Source organism: Rhinolophus hipposideros, assembly GCF_964194185.1.
Source record: "Rhinolophus hipposideros genome assembly, chromosome: 11".
NCBI classification, from domain to species: Eukaryota; Metazoa; Chordata; class Mammalia; order Chiroptera; family Rhinolophidae; genus Rhinolophus; species Rhinolophus hipposideros.
In genome coordinates this window covers 36125219-36138897 of record NC_138057.1, presented here as the reverse complement: position 1 = coordinate 36138897, position 13679 = coordinate 36125219, and the positions used below count along the sequence as shown (strand labels likewise).

At 39.8% G+C, this 13679-nt stretch overlaps 1 protein-coding gene across 1 annotated transcript in view; it reads right to left on the bottom strand.

Moving 5' to 3' along the window:
• Positions 1-13679, bottom strand: part of ENTREP1 (endosomal transmembrane epsin interactor 1) — a gene marked incomplete at its 5' end in the record, with an annotated part of 60188 nt that overhangs the window by 37240 nt on the left and 9269 nt on the right. The window contains one exon of the mRNA XM_081067139.1: positions 11364-11420. Coding sequence (XP_080923265.1) covers positions 11364-11420 — 57 coding nt within the window. The remainder of the gene's footprint in view (positions 1-11363; positions 11421-13679) is intronic.

The window sequence follows — 13679 nt, the reverse complement described above, 5'->3', positions numbered from 1 at the left end:
TCAAAGAGTTAAACAGAGTTACCGTACCGCTCAGCAATTCTACTCCTAAGCATATAGCCAAGAGAAATAAAAGCACGTCTATAGAAAAAACCAGTACACTAATGCTCACTGCAGCATGCTTCATAACAACCCAAAAGTAGGAACATCCATCAACTGAGGAATAAAAAAAAATGTGGCATATCCATCAATGGAATATTATTCAAAAAGGGGAACAGTATTAATCCATGCTGCAACATGGATTACCCTTTAAAACATTGTGCTAAAAAAAAAAAAAATCTGCCAAGCGAAAGAAGCCAGTTACAAAGGATCACATATTATATGATTCCATTTATTTGAAATACCCAGAATACACAAACTTACAGAGACAGAAACTACATTGCGGTTTCCTAGGGCTGGGAGTATTGGGAGGAAATCAGGAATGACTTCCAGTGGGCACAGGGTTTCTTTTGGGGTTGATGAAAATGTTCTACAATTGATGGTGGGGATGTTTACACAAGTCTGTGAACATGCTAACCATTGATGTGTACACTTTAAATGTTAGGGTATGTCAATTTTATGTCAATAAATCTGTTAAAAAATAAGTAGCGAGATGATCTCTGAGATTAGGTATCTTTTTTTCTTTTTGTCAACAAGAAAAAGAAGAGTCATTTAAGAACTCCAGAGAAAACATAAATATAGCTTTCAGAGTTACAGTCCAAAGCTGAAGCAAATGAAAATGAGACATAATATTGAGTAAATGATAGAGAACGAGAAAAAAAATAATAGATTTGACTTGGATGTTTGAAACTGTCCTCCCTCAAGTGATACACGGGCTACATTTCCTTCTCTCTAGATCTGATTCTTCCTGGGCTGCAGGAAATAACCTAGCTGATCCCTTGAACAAGCAGGACTCCTGGTTCCCACGAGTCAACAGGAAACCACTTTGCTCTCTTCCCCAGTGTTGTTCAAGCCCACTTTGTAGGGCTAGTTCTTCCTGACCCCTCAGATGAAATTTGGGGCTGGACCCATGACTTCTCTTGTCACTACCAGATACAAAAAGTACCCCAGTCGCTTCAAGTCACAAAAAGTCTCACTTTAGCCATTAAAATGTCCAGACCTGTGTCCCAGTCAAAACTTGGAACTTTATTTAAATTTCAGCTTTTCTTCTCATCGGGCTGATGACTATGGGAAGCAAGCAAGCCTGCAGTGGGAAAGGGAGTGATGCAGTCTTCCTGATTTCCCTACTTTTTGTGTCTCTGTCTCCCCAGCATGCTCACCACAGGTCTGCCATTTAGGAGAGGGGGAGACAGGCGGAGGCCAGAGCATGATGGTAAACAGGTGAGGGATAGTGGGAGCTCACCTGACTGTTCACATCTGCGTCGGCACGTGCTTACAGAGGACTGTCTCCCGAATGGGGTTCCACTGTCTCCTCTGAGGTACCTATTGTTGAGCCTGCGTTCCCTTGACGTGGGCATTCAGCAGTGAAGGTTGTGGTCTCCTCACAAGGGGCTCTCCAGGACAGGATCTAAACTCACCCCAGGTCTGTTCTCTCGGCAGGGCCCATCTGGTCAGCTGGCGGCATGCATGCTGGGCTGAGCTGGTGACAGTACACTTACTGCCCAACTGCTGTCTGGAACTCTGAGGGCACCAGCTACTCCAACCAGCCCTTTAAATGCCCCCAGGCATGTGCCTGACACCAGTCCAGTCCACCACCAAGAGACCCATATCAGGTTCTCCAAGCGCTTATCTTTAAGCACCTCTCCTCTCCCCATGGGGAGGTAAAACTCAAAATGCCACAGCAATTCGGTAACTTTCTGGAAAACATGTGTCGCTTTAATCCCTAATCTTTTTATAGGCTGGGGATGGAGATCAGCTAAGGATTGTGAAACTGATTTTTCACTCAGAAGCTTTGTAAGTCCTGCTCAGAGAGTCTAACATACACCGACACGTGAGCGCTATAGGCTTGTGGTCTATTGCAGCCTCACGTGAATCTGGAAATAAAGGATCCGATTCTAACATCCGGGTGCAATCACGTTCACGTAAATGCTAGTATTGGTTTTCCCTATTTTATAAGCAATTTACAGACAAAGTGTGAGTGGTATAATATAGTTCAAGAGCAAGATGTAACTATGAAAACACTGACAACATAAAGATAACAGTGTTAATATCAAAAATTGGGAGGTGGGAAGGGAAACAAGTAGAGCTAAATGCTACCTTCTTCACCTCCTAAAAGAGAGAGTCAAAAGATACCATCCAAAATTGATGGATTAATAAATTGAAGTTTATAATATTATTTCAAATTATAAAGCCATCAATAGAGGAAATAATAATTTCAAAAAAAAAAAAAAAGGCGAGGAGGCTATGTAACAAATCCCACACGTGAGCACAGTGGGGACAGCTACCAGGAGTACTAAAACTAGACATTAGCTTCAAATGGTTAGTTCCGAGAGTGCAAGCAGGTTTGGGTGCTGGGAGGAAGGCACCAACCTCTAATTATTATTATTAATACAAGTCAGCAGGGCCAATGAACTTCCCCTTTTTTAAATAAAAGGATAATTTTCCTCTTAAAAGGCATTTAGTAAATTATAAAATGTCACAATGTTACAGTGATGTGTTTCATGTATGTATGGAGTGTGTATATACAGAGGGTGCCACACACATTTTAAAAAAGGAAAAAACTATTAAAATTGTAACACTCAATATATACCAATAACAAAAGATGAATACAAGTCACGTTTGACTTCTGCCATTACAAGAGGTGCTCAAAGTGGTTACCATCAGCGTCCAGACACTTGTGATTAGGGCAAACTACTGCTTGTGCAACATTGACCAAAGTGTCCACTTGTGTACATTTTTTGGCACCCCTGGTATATATGCCATATAGGTTTGAGATATCTGTACATTGTACATTGTACATTGTATGTGTGTATATATATATATATCACATATGAATATATTTTATAGATACAGACATAAAATAAATGGATAACAGTCTCAGAGAGGTGATTTATTTATTGTGCCCCAAATTTTACAGCTAATTAGGGGAGCCAAATCAGATCTAGGTCTGACTCAAATCTATACTCTTCCCTCCATCAACATACAGAATACCCGCTAATACACACGGTCCATTTGTAAGTTATTCCTTTTCTCTTATTAAAGAGCTCCACAAGGAAACCTTTGGATATCCTCGTTGGGACAGCTCATAGCATCCAATTCTATCACCATCTCAGCCAGCCCTGAGACTCGCCCCCACCCCCGCCTCTTCATAACACTTTCCACCCAAGTCAAACACTCACCATTAACCAAACTTGAGCTCCCACTAGATTTCTTGTTCTTCAACTGAGTTACCATAAATGACCCAATGTTTAAAATGAATCTCGTTATTTTTAAAGTCGTTTTCTTAAAAAATTGTTATAAAAGTACCACTTACGGAGGGAAAAAAATCACGGGCCTACAGCAGTCAGAGTTCTTGCTTATGTTGTGAACAACAGAAACCACGTCGGGCTATTTAAGCAGAAAAGGAATTTCTTGTAAGGCTATCAGGTAGCTCACAGAATCCACAGGAACCAGGTTCAGAAACCCAGGATGGAGCCAAGGTCAGCGGGGTGCTGGAACCTCTACCACGGTTATGCCACCGGAAAAATAGGTCTCTGATTGACAGCCTTGGACACTGGTTACCTCTTTCACCGAATGAATTCTAAGCACCCAGCTATTTTGCATCAATGGCTACAGCTCCAGAGTCCTGGGCAAGAAGTTCGGTGGGTGGAAGTCACTGGTTCCCTGGCTTCTGGCATTCAGAAGTGTAATCATATGTCCTCAGAAGCTTCCATAGCTGGATGTGGAGCCCCGCCTCTCACCAAAGACTCACACAAAGGCAGAGAAACCAACCCCAAAAGGAGAGTTTGGAGACGGCAGGTACCAGTGGCCAAATACAAACAAAACAAGAAACCAGCCAGCCTTCTCTTCACACAACATATGTCCTTTCCAAAATAAAGAACAAAGGCCGAGTCTCCTTTCTACTCATTACCACTGTACTCAACAGAAGTGCCTACTGTAAATAACTTCTTGTATATCCTTTCAGAAATTTTCTATGTAACTGCAAATATCTATATATAATCTATAAATATCTATATATGAATTCTAAGCACCCAGGTTTTTAAAGCATACATATATACACACAAAGGTACTATACATATTATTCTGCAACTTCTCCCATGACAATGTTCTTCCATTCAAAATGGCCTCTCCTCCTGCCTCAAATTCATGGTTCATGCAGTTTTCCCGTAGTCACATTCAGAACGTGGTCACTATAGACTGTTGGGCCCAGACAACCTAGATGCAGGACTGGTCAGAGGGCTCTCTTCAGCAACCCAGATATTCACATACTACTAGAGTGGATATGTGATGCACTTCAAAGTACTTTAACACAGGTAGTGTGATAGCACAGGTATGTGCATATTGGTTGGGAAAATCAAGAATTCATATTCCAGGACAGTTAGCTAGCATTTATGAAAAAGGCCATACTCCAGAAGCTGCTTTCTTTATTTCTCTCTCACATCCAAGCAACTTTGCTAAATTGGCATACTGACTATAGAAATGAGCTGTCCAATTGATGAAATTATTAGTTTGTTTAATCAGTATAACAGATGTTTAAAATGAGTTCCCCATGAAATTGGTGGTGAGAACGAAAACCAACATGAGCTCCTGTCCCTGTGTTAATAAATTCTGGGGCCGACCACAACTTTTCTGACCCTATAGTAAACAATACTGAGAACAAGCCAAGATAACTTAGGTATTTGCTCCAGGAAATACTTGTTTCTCAAAGGTAAGACTGTGAACAACTAAAATAGTTTATTAAAGTGAAGAGCCTACTCATCAAATCTTGCTTCCAGGCCCTCCCTTCCACTTGTCCACCAATCCAAAGCTATTAGCTCATAGATTTTGCCCAAACTACATCAATCCCCTATCTTGCAAAACTCACCCTAAAATCCCCTCTTTGATTCACCTCTTCTGAGAACTACTGGTAAGGAGGTATTCGCTCTTACAGCAACAGGTACAACAAAGTTAGCTTTGCTTGATCGACAGGATTTCAGGTTATTAGCAGTGGTATTTAAAACAAGTGAATGCAACAAGAACCAGAGGTAAAAAATTGTTCATACTGTGTTCTGTAAGCTCGATAAAAATCCCAGCTTTCTATCCTTTAAGCTGGCATAACAAAGTGCACGAACAATTTGTTTGTTGGCTATGAAGTGTTTGCGTGTATAGCAGAATTTGGTCTGAGGCTTAATTTCTACTGTAACAATCGACTTGGCAGGAAGATTACTTCAAAGCTTTGGCAATTACGTATTGCTACCAAACTGAACCTGCTAATGAGAGCATACCCTAATGGCTTAGGCAAATTTGCAGAGCAAGGCACTGCCCAGGCTTTGATTCTGCCCAGAGAGGAACCACACAAGTACTTCCTATTTCTGAGGGTGCCAAGCTGTTACCCAATGCACACAGTTCCTGGGAGCAGGTAATCAAAGGAAGGAAATGAAAGAAAGCTCTATGGCTAATGGATTAAATCCACTGTGACCACAGATAAGCCCAAACCCAATCCAGGGGGACTTCACAATGGCTACGTGCATATTTTGCTGCCATGAGTTAATGACACACCAAACTGATCAACCACATAGATCTCTTAGAGATTTTCTCAGTGGACGATAAAAAAAAAAAATACAGCATAATGTGCTTGCCTAGCCGACACCCCATTTCAATGTGCATTCATGTCTTCTGTTCATCACTGCAATCCTGCAATTCACATTGTACACAGGGGACAATGTGATCATTTCCTTGGCCATTTGCCAATTGAAAATGACAGGACAGGACTAAAAATCAAAACTGGACCTTTTGTTGTTATGTTCATTTCTGCCTCTGGCTCTCAGGTCAAGGATAAAATTCCTGAAACTTTTTCCACTTCAGACCTTGAAAAAGAATTGGACAGTCACAAATAAGAAAATAACTTATTTAAATGACATTTTATATACACACACAAACACACACACATACACACACACACACACACACACACTTGTTGGCCACAGGAAAGTACCTACCAGTCTGCTAATGGAGTTGGTGACAGAATGGTACAATGAAACAAACACTGGACTGAGAGCCAAAGCCCCTACTTTCTTTCTAATAATAGTTCATCTGTTTGTGAACTGGATAAGCCAGTTAACTCCTGAGCCCCTGGTCCCTTACCTATCAGATAGAAATGTTACCTGCCATATAAATCACATGAGAAAGGTATATAAAAGAACCTGGTAAACTCTTAAGCATTATATATATGCAAGAGAGTATTATTAATAATTCTGAAGAGTGAGAACAGTCATCCATTGCTGTGCCTTTAAAAACTAAGAGTGAAATAATCATAGGGCACTTATAATGGCTTGCTGATAATGCCCATCTAAAGTTAAAACACCATCCAGGTAACTAAAAAGTATCTGGAAACCTACAATATGAGAGCCCAAAGGACTCTTAAAAGATTTTTCTGATCTAAGCCCTTCATTTTACAGAAATAGAAATCAAGGGATTTCGCCAAGTTCACCCAGTAATTAGTGGTAACATGTGAGCATTAAAATGCAGGTTTCTTGAACTCTCAAAGCACAGCTCATTCCAAATTATTGACAACCATGACATATACTTGAAAGAACCATACTGCACAAAGCCAGAGCTTCAGAGTTCATTTCATAAATGTACAGATTTCTAAACTGCACATGGGTATTCTGACCCCTCCCATTCTTCATATCATCAGCAATGAAAGGACCACCATCTATCTTGAGGCATAACCCACCTATAACTATTACTGACTAACTGGTGAGGCTAATTCCTCAATCTCTTTTGACAAAGTATCTGGGTATTCCATGGCTGGCCCTTCAAGGCACAGTAAGATGGAAAGAACCTGAATTCCCAAATGGCTTCATGGAGCAGACCGTCTTGCCAGCCTCACTTACTTGAACGGTTAGATGGCGAAGAGGAAGGGGAATGTCTGTGTATTTTATTTAAAGCGTTTTTGAGTCTCTTTGGGTAATGAGGATCTACCCTAAATACTATAATCTTGAAATCAGAAGAGAAAATGATGGATAAGTTTTTTAAATAGCCAATACATTTACCTCTTCTAGTCTCAGGCTAAGGTGCAAATCAACAGCTGAGAATAAACCACACATGTGATCTAAGAACATCACCAGGGAAGAACCTTCATTCTTGGTGCTAAAGACTAAAGCTGTCCTTGTATCAGCTTTAAGGTCATATTCATCTCATCTGTTTCAAACTGACAAGGAAAAACACAAACAAACAAACAAACAAAAACAATAGTTCAAATTACTACTTTATAAGCAACCAAAATTATAGGTGGAAGGCCTGGCTTTGACAGAGGCAATTCTTACTAAATGTACCACCAAAGAAAAATGTCCTATTAAGACAATTTCATGTTCTAACTGAGGTGACTAAACAAGACAATCTTTGAGATCATTTCTAGCAGTGAGTCTGTGATTTGTAAAGATTTATAAAACATTTTATTAGAATGAAAAAGGAATGACATCTAGAAAAAATAAGGACATTCGTTAAAAATGGAAAATGTTTTGCTCTTGATGGAAAATAATCAAACTAGAATGTTGTGCATGCATACACACACACACACACACGGAGACACACACACACGCCTGCACGTGCATGCACACACGTCATAGCCAAAAGTAGCTATTAATATAAATATTTACAAACTATTTTCCAACATTACCATTTGTGTTCTGGATATATGAGTATTTTATCAGTATAAGGAAGAGGACCCAGTGAATGAGAGCTTCCAACTTTGAGTTTCCATGAAAACTTGAGTTTGAAGGAACTAGGTCAGACTGATCCTTCTTTGTTCAAACCAGTATAAAACCTGATGCAATCACCGAAATAATCACAAAAGAGGGAGCACAAATGTAAATGGTTCTCAAAAGGAAGTATTCAACTGTCCGAGATGGCTGTACACCCAACAACTCAAAAATGAGGACAGTTTGTCTCTCAAAGAGCCCTGAAAAGACTCACCAGCCCCCTCCCAATCTCCACCAGCAAAATACTCCCTAACCATCCTGAAGTTAAAAGGGGAAGAATACAAAGTTCCAGAGAACAAAAGCAAGTGAGAGAAATTTAAGACAAAAGAGAGAAACTCTGAGAACTCACCTAGGACCTAAATTTCTTATTGACTGCCAAATTCAGTCCATCATCAACAATAGCTGTGTATTGAGCACAATGGCTCTGGGGACGTGGGGTGAAGAAGATGGACAAGACCCCACCCCCACCCCCGGTGCTCACAGATCTGACTATTTACTGGGGGAGACAGACAACTGCAACCGAACAGCACATGGGCCAATTCCAGGCTGTGAAACCAATATTAAGGGATGGGACTTGGAAAACGGCACGGATGAGGGACCGCTGTAATCAGGTGGTCAGGGAAGGTCTCTTTCAGGAAGTGACTGCTAAGCTGACCCAGAAGAAAAGTTGCTGACCAACAAACAGCCAGAGGAAGAAGGTCCCGGGTTTATGTAAGACAGCCTGGCTGGGTAAGAGTCAAAAGGGCTTCTGTAGGCAGAGGGTGGGACACGAAGGGGAGAAGGGCTGGAATTCTGAGCGGCCAAGACTGGGTCTTCAGGAAACAGACCCACAGGGCCTACTGGCTTCTCTCGTGGAGCACGGCCTCACACCGAAAATTATCCAAGGGTGCATTCCCTAAACTCAGGAAGGGGCTGGGGTGGGCAAAACAACAACAACAAAAAATTAAGGTATCCACTAAGCGTGGGGCGATGGTGCTAGATCCACCCCTTAGTGTCCTGAGATTATTCCCTCTGTTCAGAAAAGAAAACTAGATTCAGAAAAGTTAAGTGGTTTGCACAGAGTTATGCAGCCTTTGGGGGGTGGGCTAGAACTCAAATTAGGAGTGTTTCTGGTCTGTCCAGTTTTTTTCATTATATCACAAGATTTTTTTTCCATTTTTTTAACATAACAAAAGCATTTGGCACAGGTTATAAGGATATACTATTAAGATTCACGTGGACTGAGGATTTTTCCTTTATGATTTGACTAAGGCTCAAGTGATCTATTGACATATTCAGAAAGTTTTCCCTTCTACGATTCTCATCAGTTAACTTATCTTCTTTACAAACTGATGTTAATTAACATTTGAAAACAGTCTCGACATGACCTTCTAAATACATAATCCATAACAGTCAAAATATGAAGCTCAGATGTCTATCAGGCTTATCACTGATGGTAATACCGAAATATAACAGAATGCTCCTTAGCAATTTCAAGTGATAGCCTCATACACGGAAACATAATATTTACTGAAATGAACTTAATTAATTTAACATTAGTCAGAAAAAGCAGAGAACCACATAGGATGTACAAACTGGTTAAAACTACCAAGTACATATACTTACCAACAAAGACGAGAAATTTAAAGGAATATAATAAAGAAACATTTTTTATTAAGATCTTTTTCTTTTAAAGTTGCTTCAGCTCATATCATAAATTTATAAGGCACTTTTCCAAAAGAAAATATGTTAAAGAAATTAATGTCTTAAAAGGAGGGGTTTCTCCGTATCTATCCGGAACACGTACACATAGTCTCTTCACCATTTGGAATTTTCAAAGTGCAAATAGCATTAGAGAGTTTCTGATTTTAATTTAATTTAAATACCTGAAGTTTGTATTACTGAGCATTTCAATATTGATCCAATGGAAAAAGATGACTCCTATAACCAAATATTAATATAAACATTGAACACCATCCAAAATTCTTCTGCGGAGACTGTAAACCTAGAAAGTCTTTGCAAAACAAACCTCAGGTACTCATAACATACTCCATAAAACTCATCCAAAGACCCATTTTTCCCTATCCTGCTAATATAATAAAACGTTACACCAATAATTTACTCCAGAAATACTAGCATCATTTCACTAAATGCAATAATTGATAGACTGGTAAAATGTTGCCTACATTGTCTTATGGGCCTGAAAACGCTTCAGTTACTCAAGACCATCGAGTGACACAGTAGGGGGCTCCATTTTTCTGACTGCATGCTACAATCTGCTTCTTCTCCTTGTTTTAGGTTAGTGCAAAAGTAATTGTGGTTTAAAAGGTTAAAAACAATTGCAAAAACCACAATAACTTTTGCACCAACCTAATATTTAAAAATTTAACTAGTTTTGTATTTATTACCCATCACCTAGCAAATAGTGGTCTGCTTAAGATAAACTGTTAAGTATTAATATATACACAAAATGACAAGAAAATGATTTAACCCTATTTCAAAATGGATGGGAGACAAGTGGGAAAATAAGTTAAATATAGGGGAAAAAAATGTAAGTATACTTTAGATCAAATTTCCTACACCCTCTACTTCATTCTTGAAAGTTGGCAACTCCATTGGTTGTCTATTTTTTACAGTATTCCTTGAATCAAAAGGACATAGCAAATAAAAACAAAGGTTGGACATTGGGAAGGCATTAAATGCCACTGAATTGTACACTTTAAAACAGTTAATTTTTTATTATGTGAATTTACCTCAATAACGGAAAAATAAAGTCACCAAATAAGTCTATATTATCATGAAAATGTAACATTTGTGTGATAAAATGAGAAAAAATACAAGCAATGAAATTCTGAGGTTGGCCAACCAAAACATAATAACAATAAAAAAATTATGTATTCATGATTAATACCTGAGATTTGCTTCAAAAGAATATGGAGGGTGGGGGAATGGGTGAGGGTCTAGCTGAACAAGACTGGCCATCAGTGAACATACAATTACTGAAGTTGTGTGATTGGTATAGGGAGTTCATTATATTATTCCCTCCACTTTTGTATATGTTTTAAAATGTCCACCAGAAACTTTTTTTCTTAATTATATCTTTACGATAGGTCTAATCCTGGAACTGGAAACACATATTTAGCATTGGGTATATAAGAAACTTAAACTGAATCAGAAAAGTGGCAAAATTATCCTCTTACTTTACTGTTATGAGAACATCTGACTTCTAATATTGTCCACTGTTAAACTCTTTTTTTTTTTGTAATTTTTATTGGGGAATATTAGGAAACAGTGTGTTTTTCCAAGATCCATTGTTTTCAATCTAGTTGGGGAGGGGCGTGCAGCTCAGTGGAACCATGTGGGAATCGAACCAGTGACCTTGTTGTTATGAGCACTGAGCTCTAACCCACTGATCCAGCTGGCTGCCTGTTAACCTCTTTTTTTAATGAACAAGGAAGCTTTAGCATTTCTTCAATGGTTTATTTCAACAAACTTCATAAATAGCACATTTTACAAAGGGTAACAATTTATAAGAACAATACATACCAGGAGTATCATAGGCCGTTTCCAAGTTGTTAATCCTATGATTCCAGAGAGTATCACCTACAAGGATAAACAGTATCATAAATCTAGAACAGGGACCAATTCTAATAAACTAAGCCACAGGCTCTAAAGTATAAATATTTTTTAAATACTTACATTTCAAAGACTTCTAACTCAAACATTTAATTAATATTTCTGCTGATTACATGAGCCCTGGTAGACCACTTTGGACTATCGTTCAAGATCGAGGCCCCAAAGCTTTTTTACTGACTGTGCATGTTTTTTCTTAAGGTCAACTAAGAATACAGACCGAAATTAGCCTATCCTTCTGGGTAGTGAAGGAATCAGTATTTCTGATCCAGGCTCCGTACCCCCAGTAGCACCTAATCTGTTGTCAGAGTCCACCTCGTAATCTGCAAGTCTTGCTGCAATCCTCCCTTCATTAGGTGGATATTCATCTTTATGGAACAAGAAAACGCCTCAAAACAGTAAATAAGGCCTTCAGGATCTTCCCCTGCCTATTTCTTAAGCCTGGTTTCCATGTACCCCTGCCCTCCCCACCACACACCGTCCTTCCAGGAACACCTATCTTTCCTTAAACTGACCAGGCTCTGGACATTCCGAGGCTTTGTGCTTCTCTTTACTGCAGTGCTCTTTCTCCTCCCAACTCCCCTCCGAGTTGCCTGAGAACTCCTATGCATCCTGCAAGGCCCCAACTAACAGTCACTTCCTCTGAGAAGGCTTCACTGATCCCACCACCCTTACACTCCTGGAAGCCCTCTACATATAATTTCTTTCCAAAACAAATATCTCCTCTATCTTGCCCACCAACTGTGAATTCCTGTCTTGTCTTTCTGAGTCCCCAGCCCCTAACACAGTACCTGTCACATGACTGGCAACTAATAAATTTTCCTGAGCACGTATTGTACAAAGGGGGAGGGGTTCCGGTGAGAAGATCTCCTGTTGCAAAATACCACTTCAATAAACAAGCTAAAACCCTCGGTAAAAAGGAACCAGCATTTTGCAAAAAACGTAAATTGGAAACCATCCACCCTTTGAATAACACATTTCACCGAGCAGTTGAAGAATAATCAAACTAATTATGCAGCCCAGGGGCATTCTGATGCCACTTGAGCACATTTCCCTTTGTATAATAAAGTGCCTCTGCTGAATGCAGTCATGAGGATTTTCTTTCCAGTGCACTTTTTACCAAAACCACTCAAATGCACCATTTCACTATTACTGTTTATTAACTACAAATCAGTAAGGATTTGGCAGTGTTACTTCAAATTCAAAGCACACAGGCCTACTTGCAATGTTCTCCATTCTGCATTTACTGACTGAGAGCAAATCATTCCACAACATCAAACCAGCAGAGGTCAAGTCTACCCACTTCTAACAAGGACCCAAAACCACATATGGGTAGATAAGCAACAATTTCTTTGTATCCTTTCTATGTTCAAACCTACCATCAGCTGTCTGCCCACTAGGCACTACATCCTTGCAACCATCTTAAATCCAATAGGATATTTCCCCACTCTAAAGGATTTCTGCCTGGAGACATTCACGACAAGCGCAGCTCGTCTAGAGGGTATAGGCTGTACCTACCTCACAAATTGGAACTGGTATCCATGAGACCTTGGAGTCCAGGTTCCCCACTTGGCTTATAAATATCTATATGACCTTAGCCAAGTCATTTCACTTTTCTGGTCCACACTCTTCCTTTCTTAGAAACGTGGTAAGTGAAGGAAACCATCTCTGGGTCTCTTCTAACTCAAAAGGTTTACCCCAGTAAGATGATAGCAATTCCTCAGAAACAACGTGGCACAGTGCTGGCTCCACCCTGCAGACTGTGTGGGCATGCATGCTTGCACGTGTCCGTGCATGTGTATGCATGTGTGCATAAGTCCCTGTGTGCACACATGCATGTGTGTGTGTGGACGAATGTGCCCCCTGCCTGCCCACCCTGCTGTTTACTGGGCTTTGCTGAGAAAATGCAACTATTTTTGTGAAAACATAACTGAAAATTGGACTGCCCTTGAGGGAAACACAAACTGCTCATTTCACTCAACTATAAATATGATTTGAATGATCAGTTAGTGTTTGATATGCCACCAGTTTCCATTAATGCAGAACCCTGTGGTTCAGCTTTTTGGAACACATTTTTTCCATCAAAATAATATCATGAAAGTGAGATGTCCAGCCCAGCCCATAAAAGTAGTGATATGCCGAAGCTATACTTCTCTCCTCTCCCACCAGCCATGTCATCCCACCTTCCTCCACATTAACAATTGAGTATGTTTACATATTTTATACAGG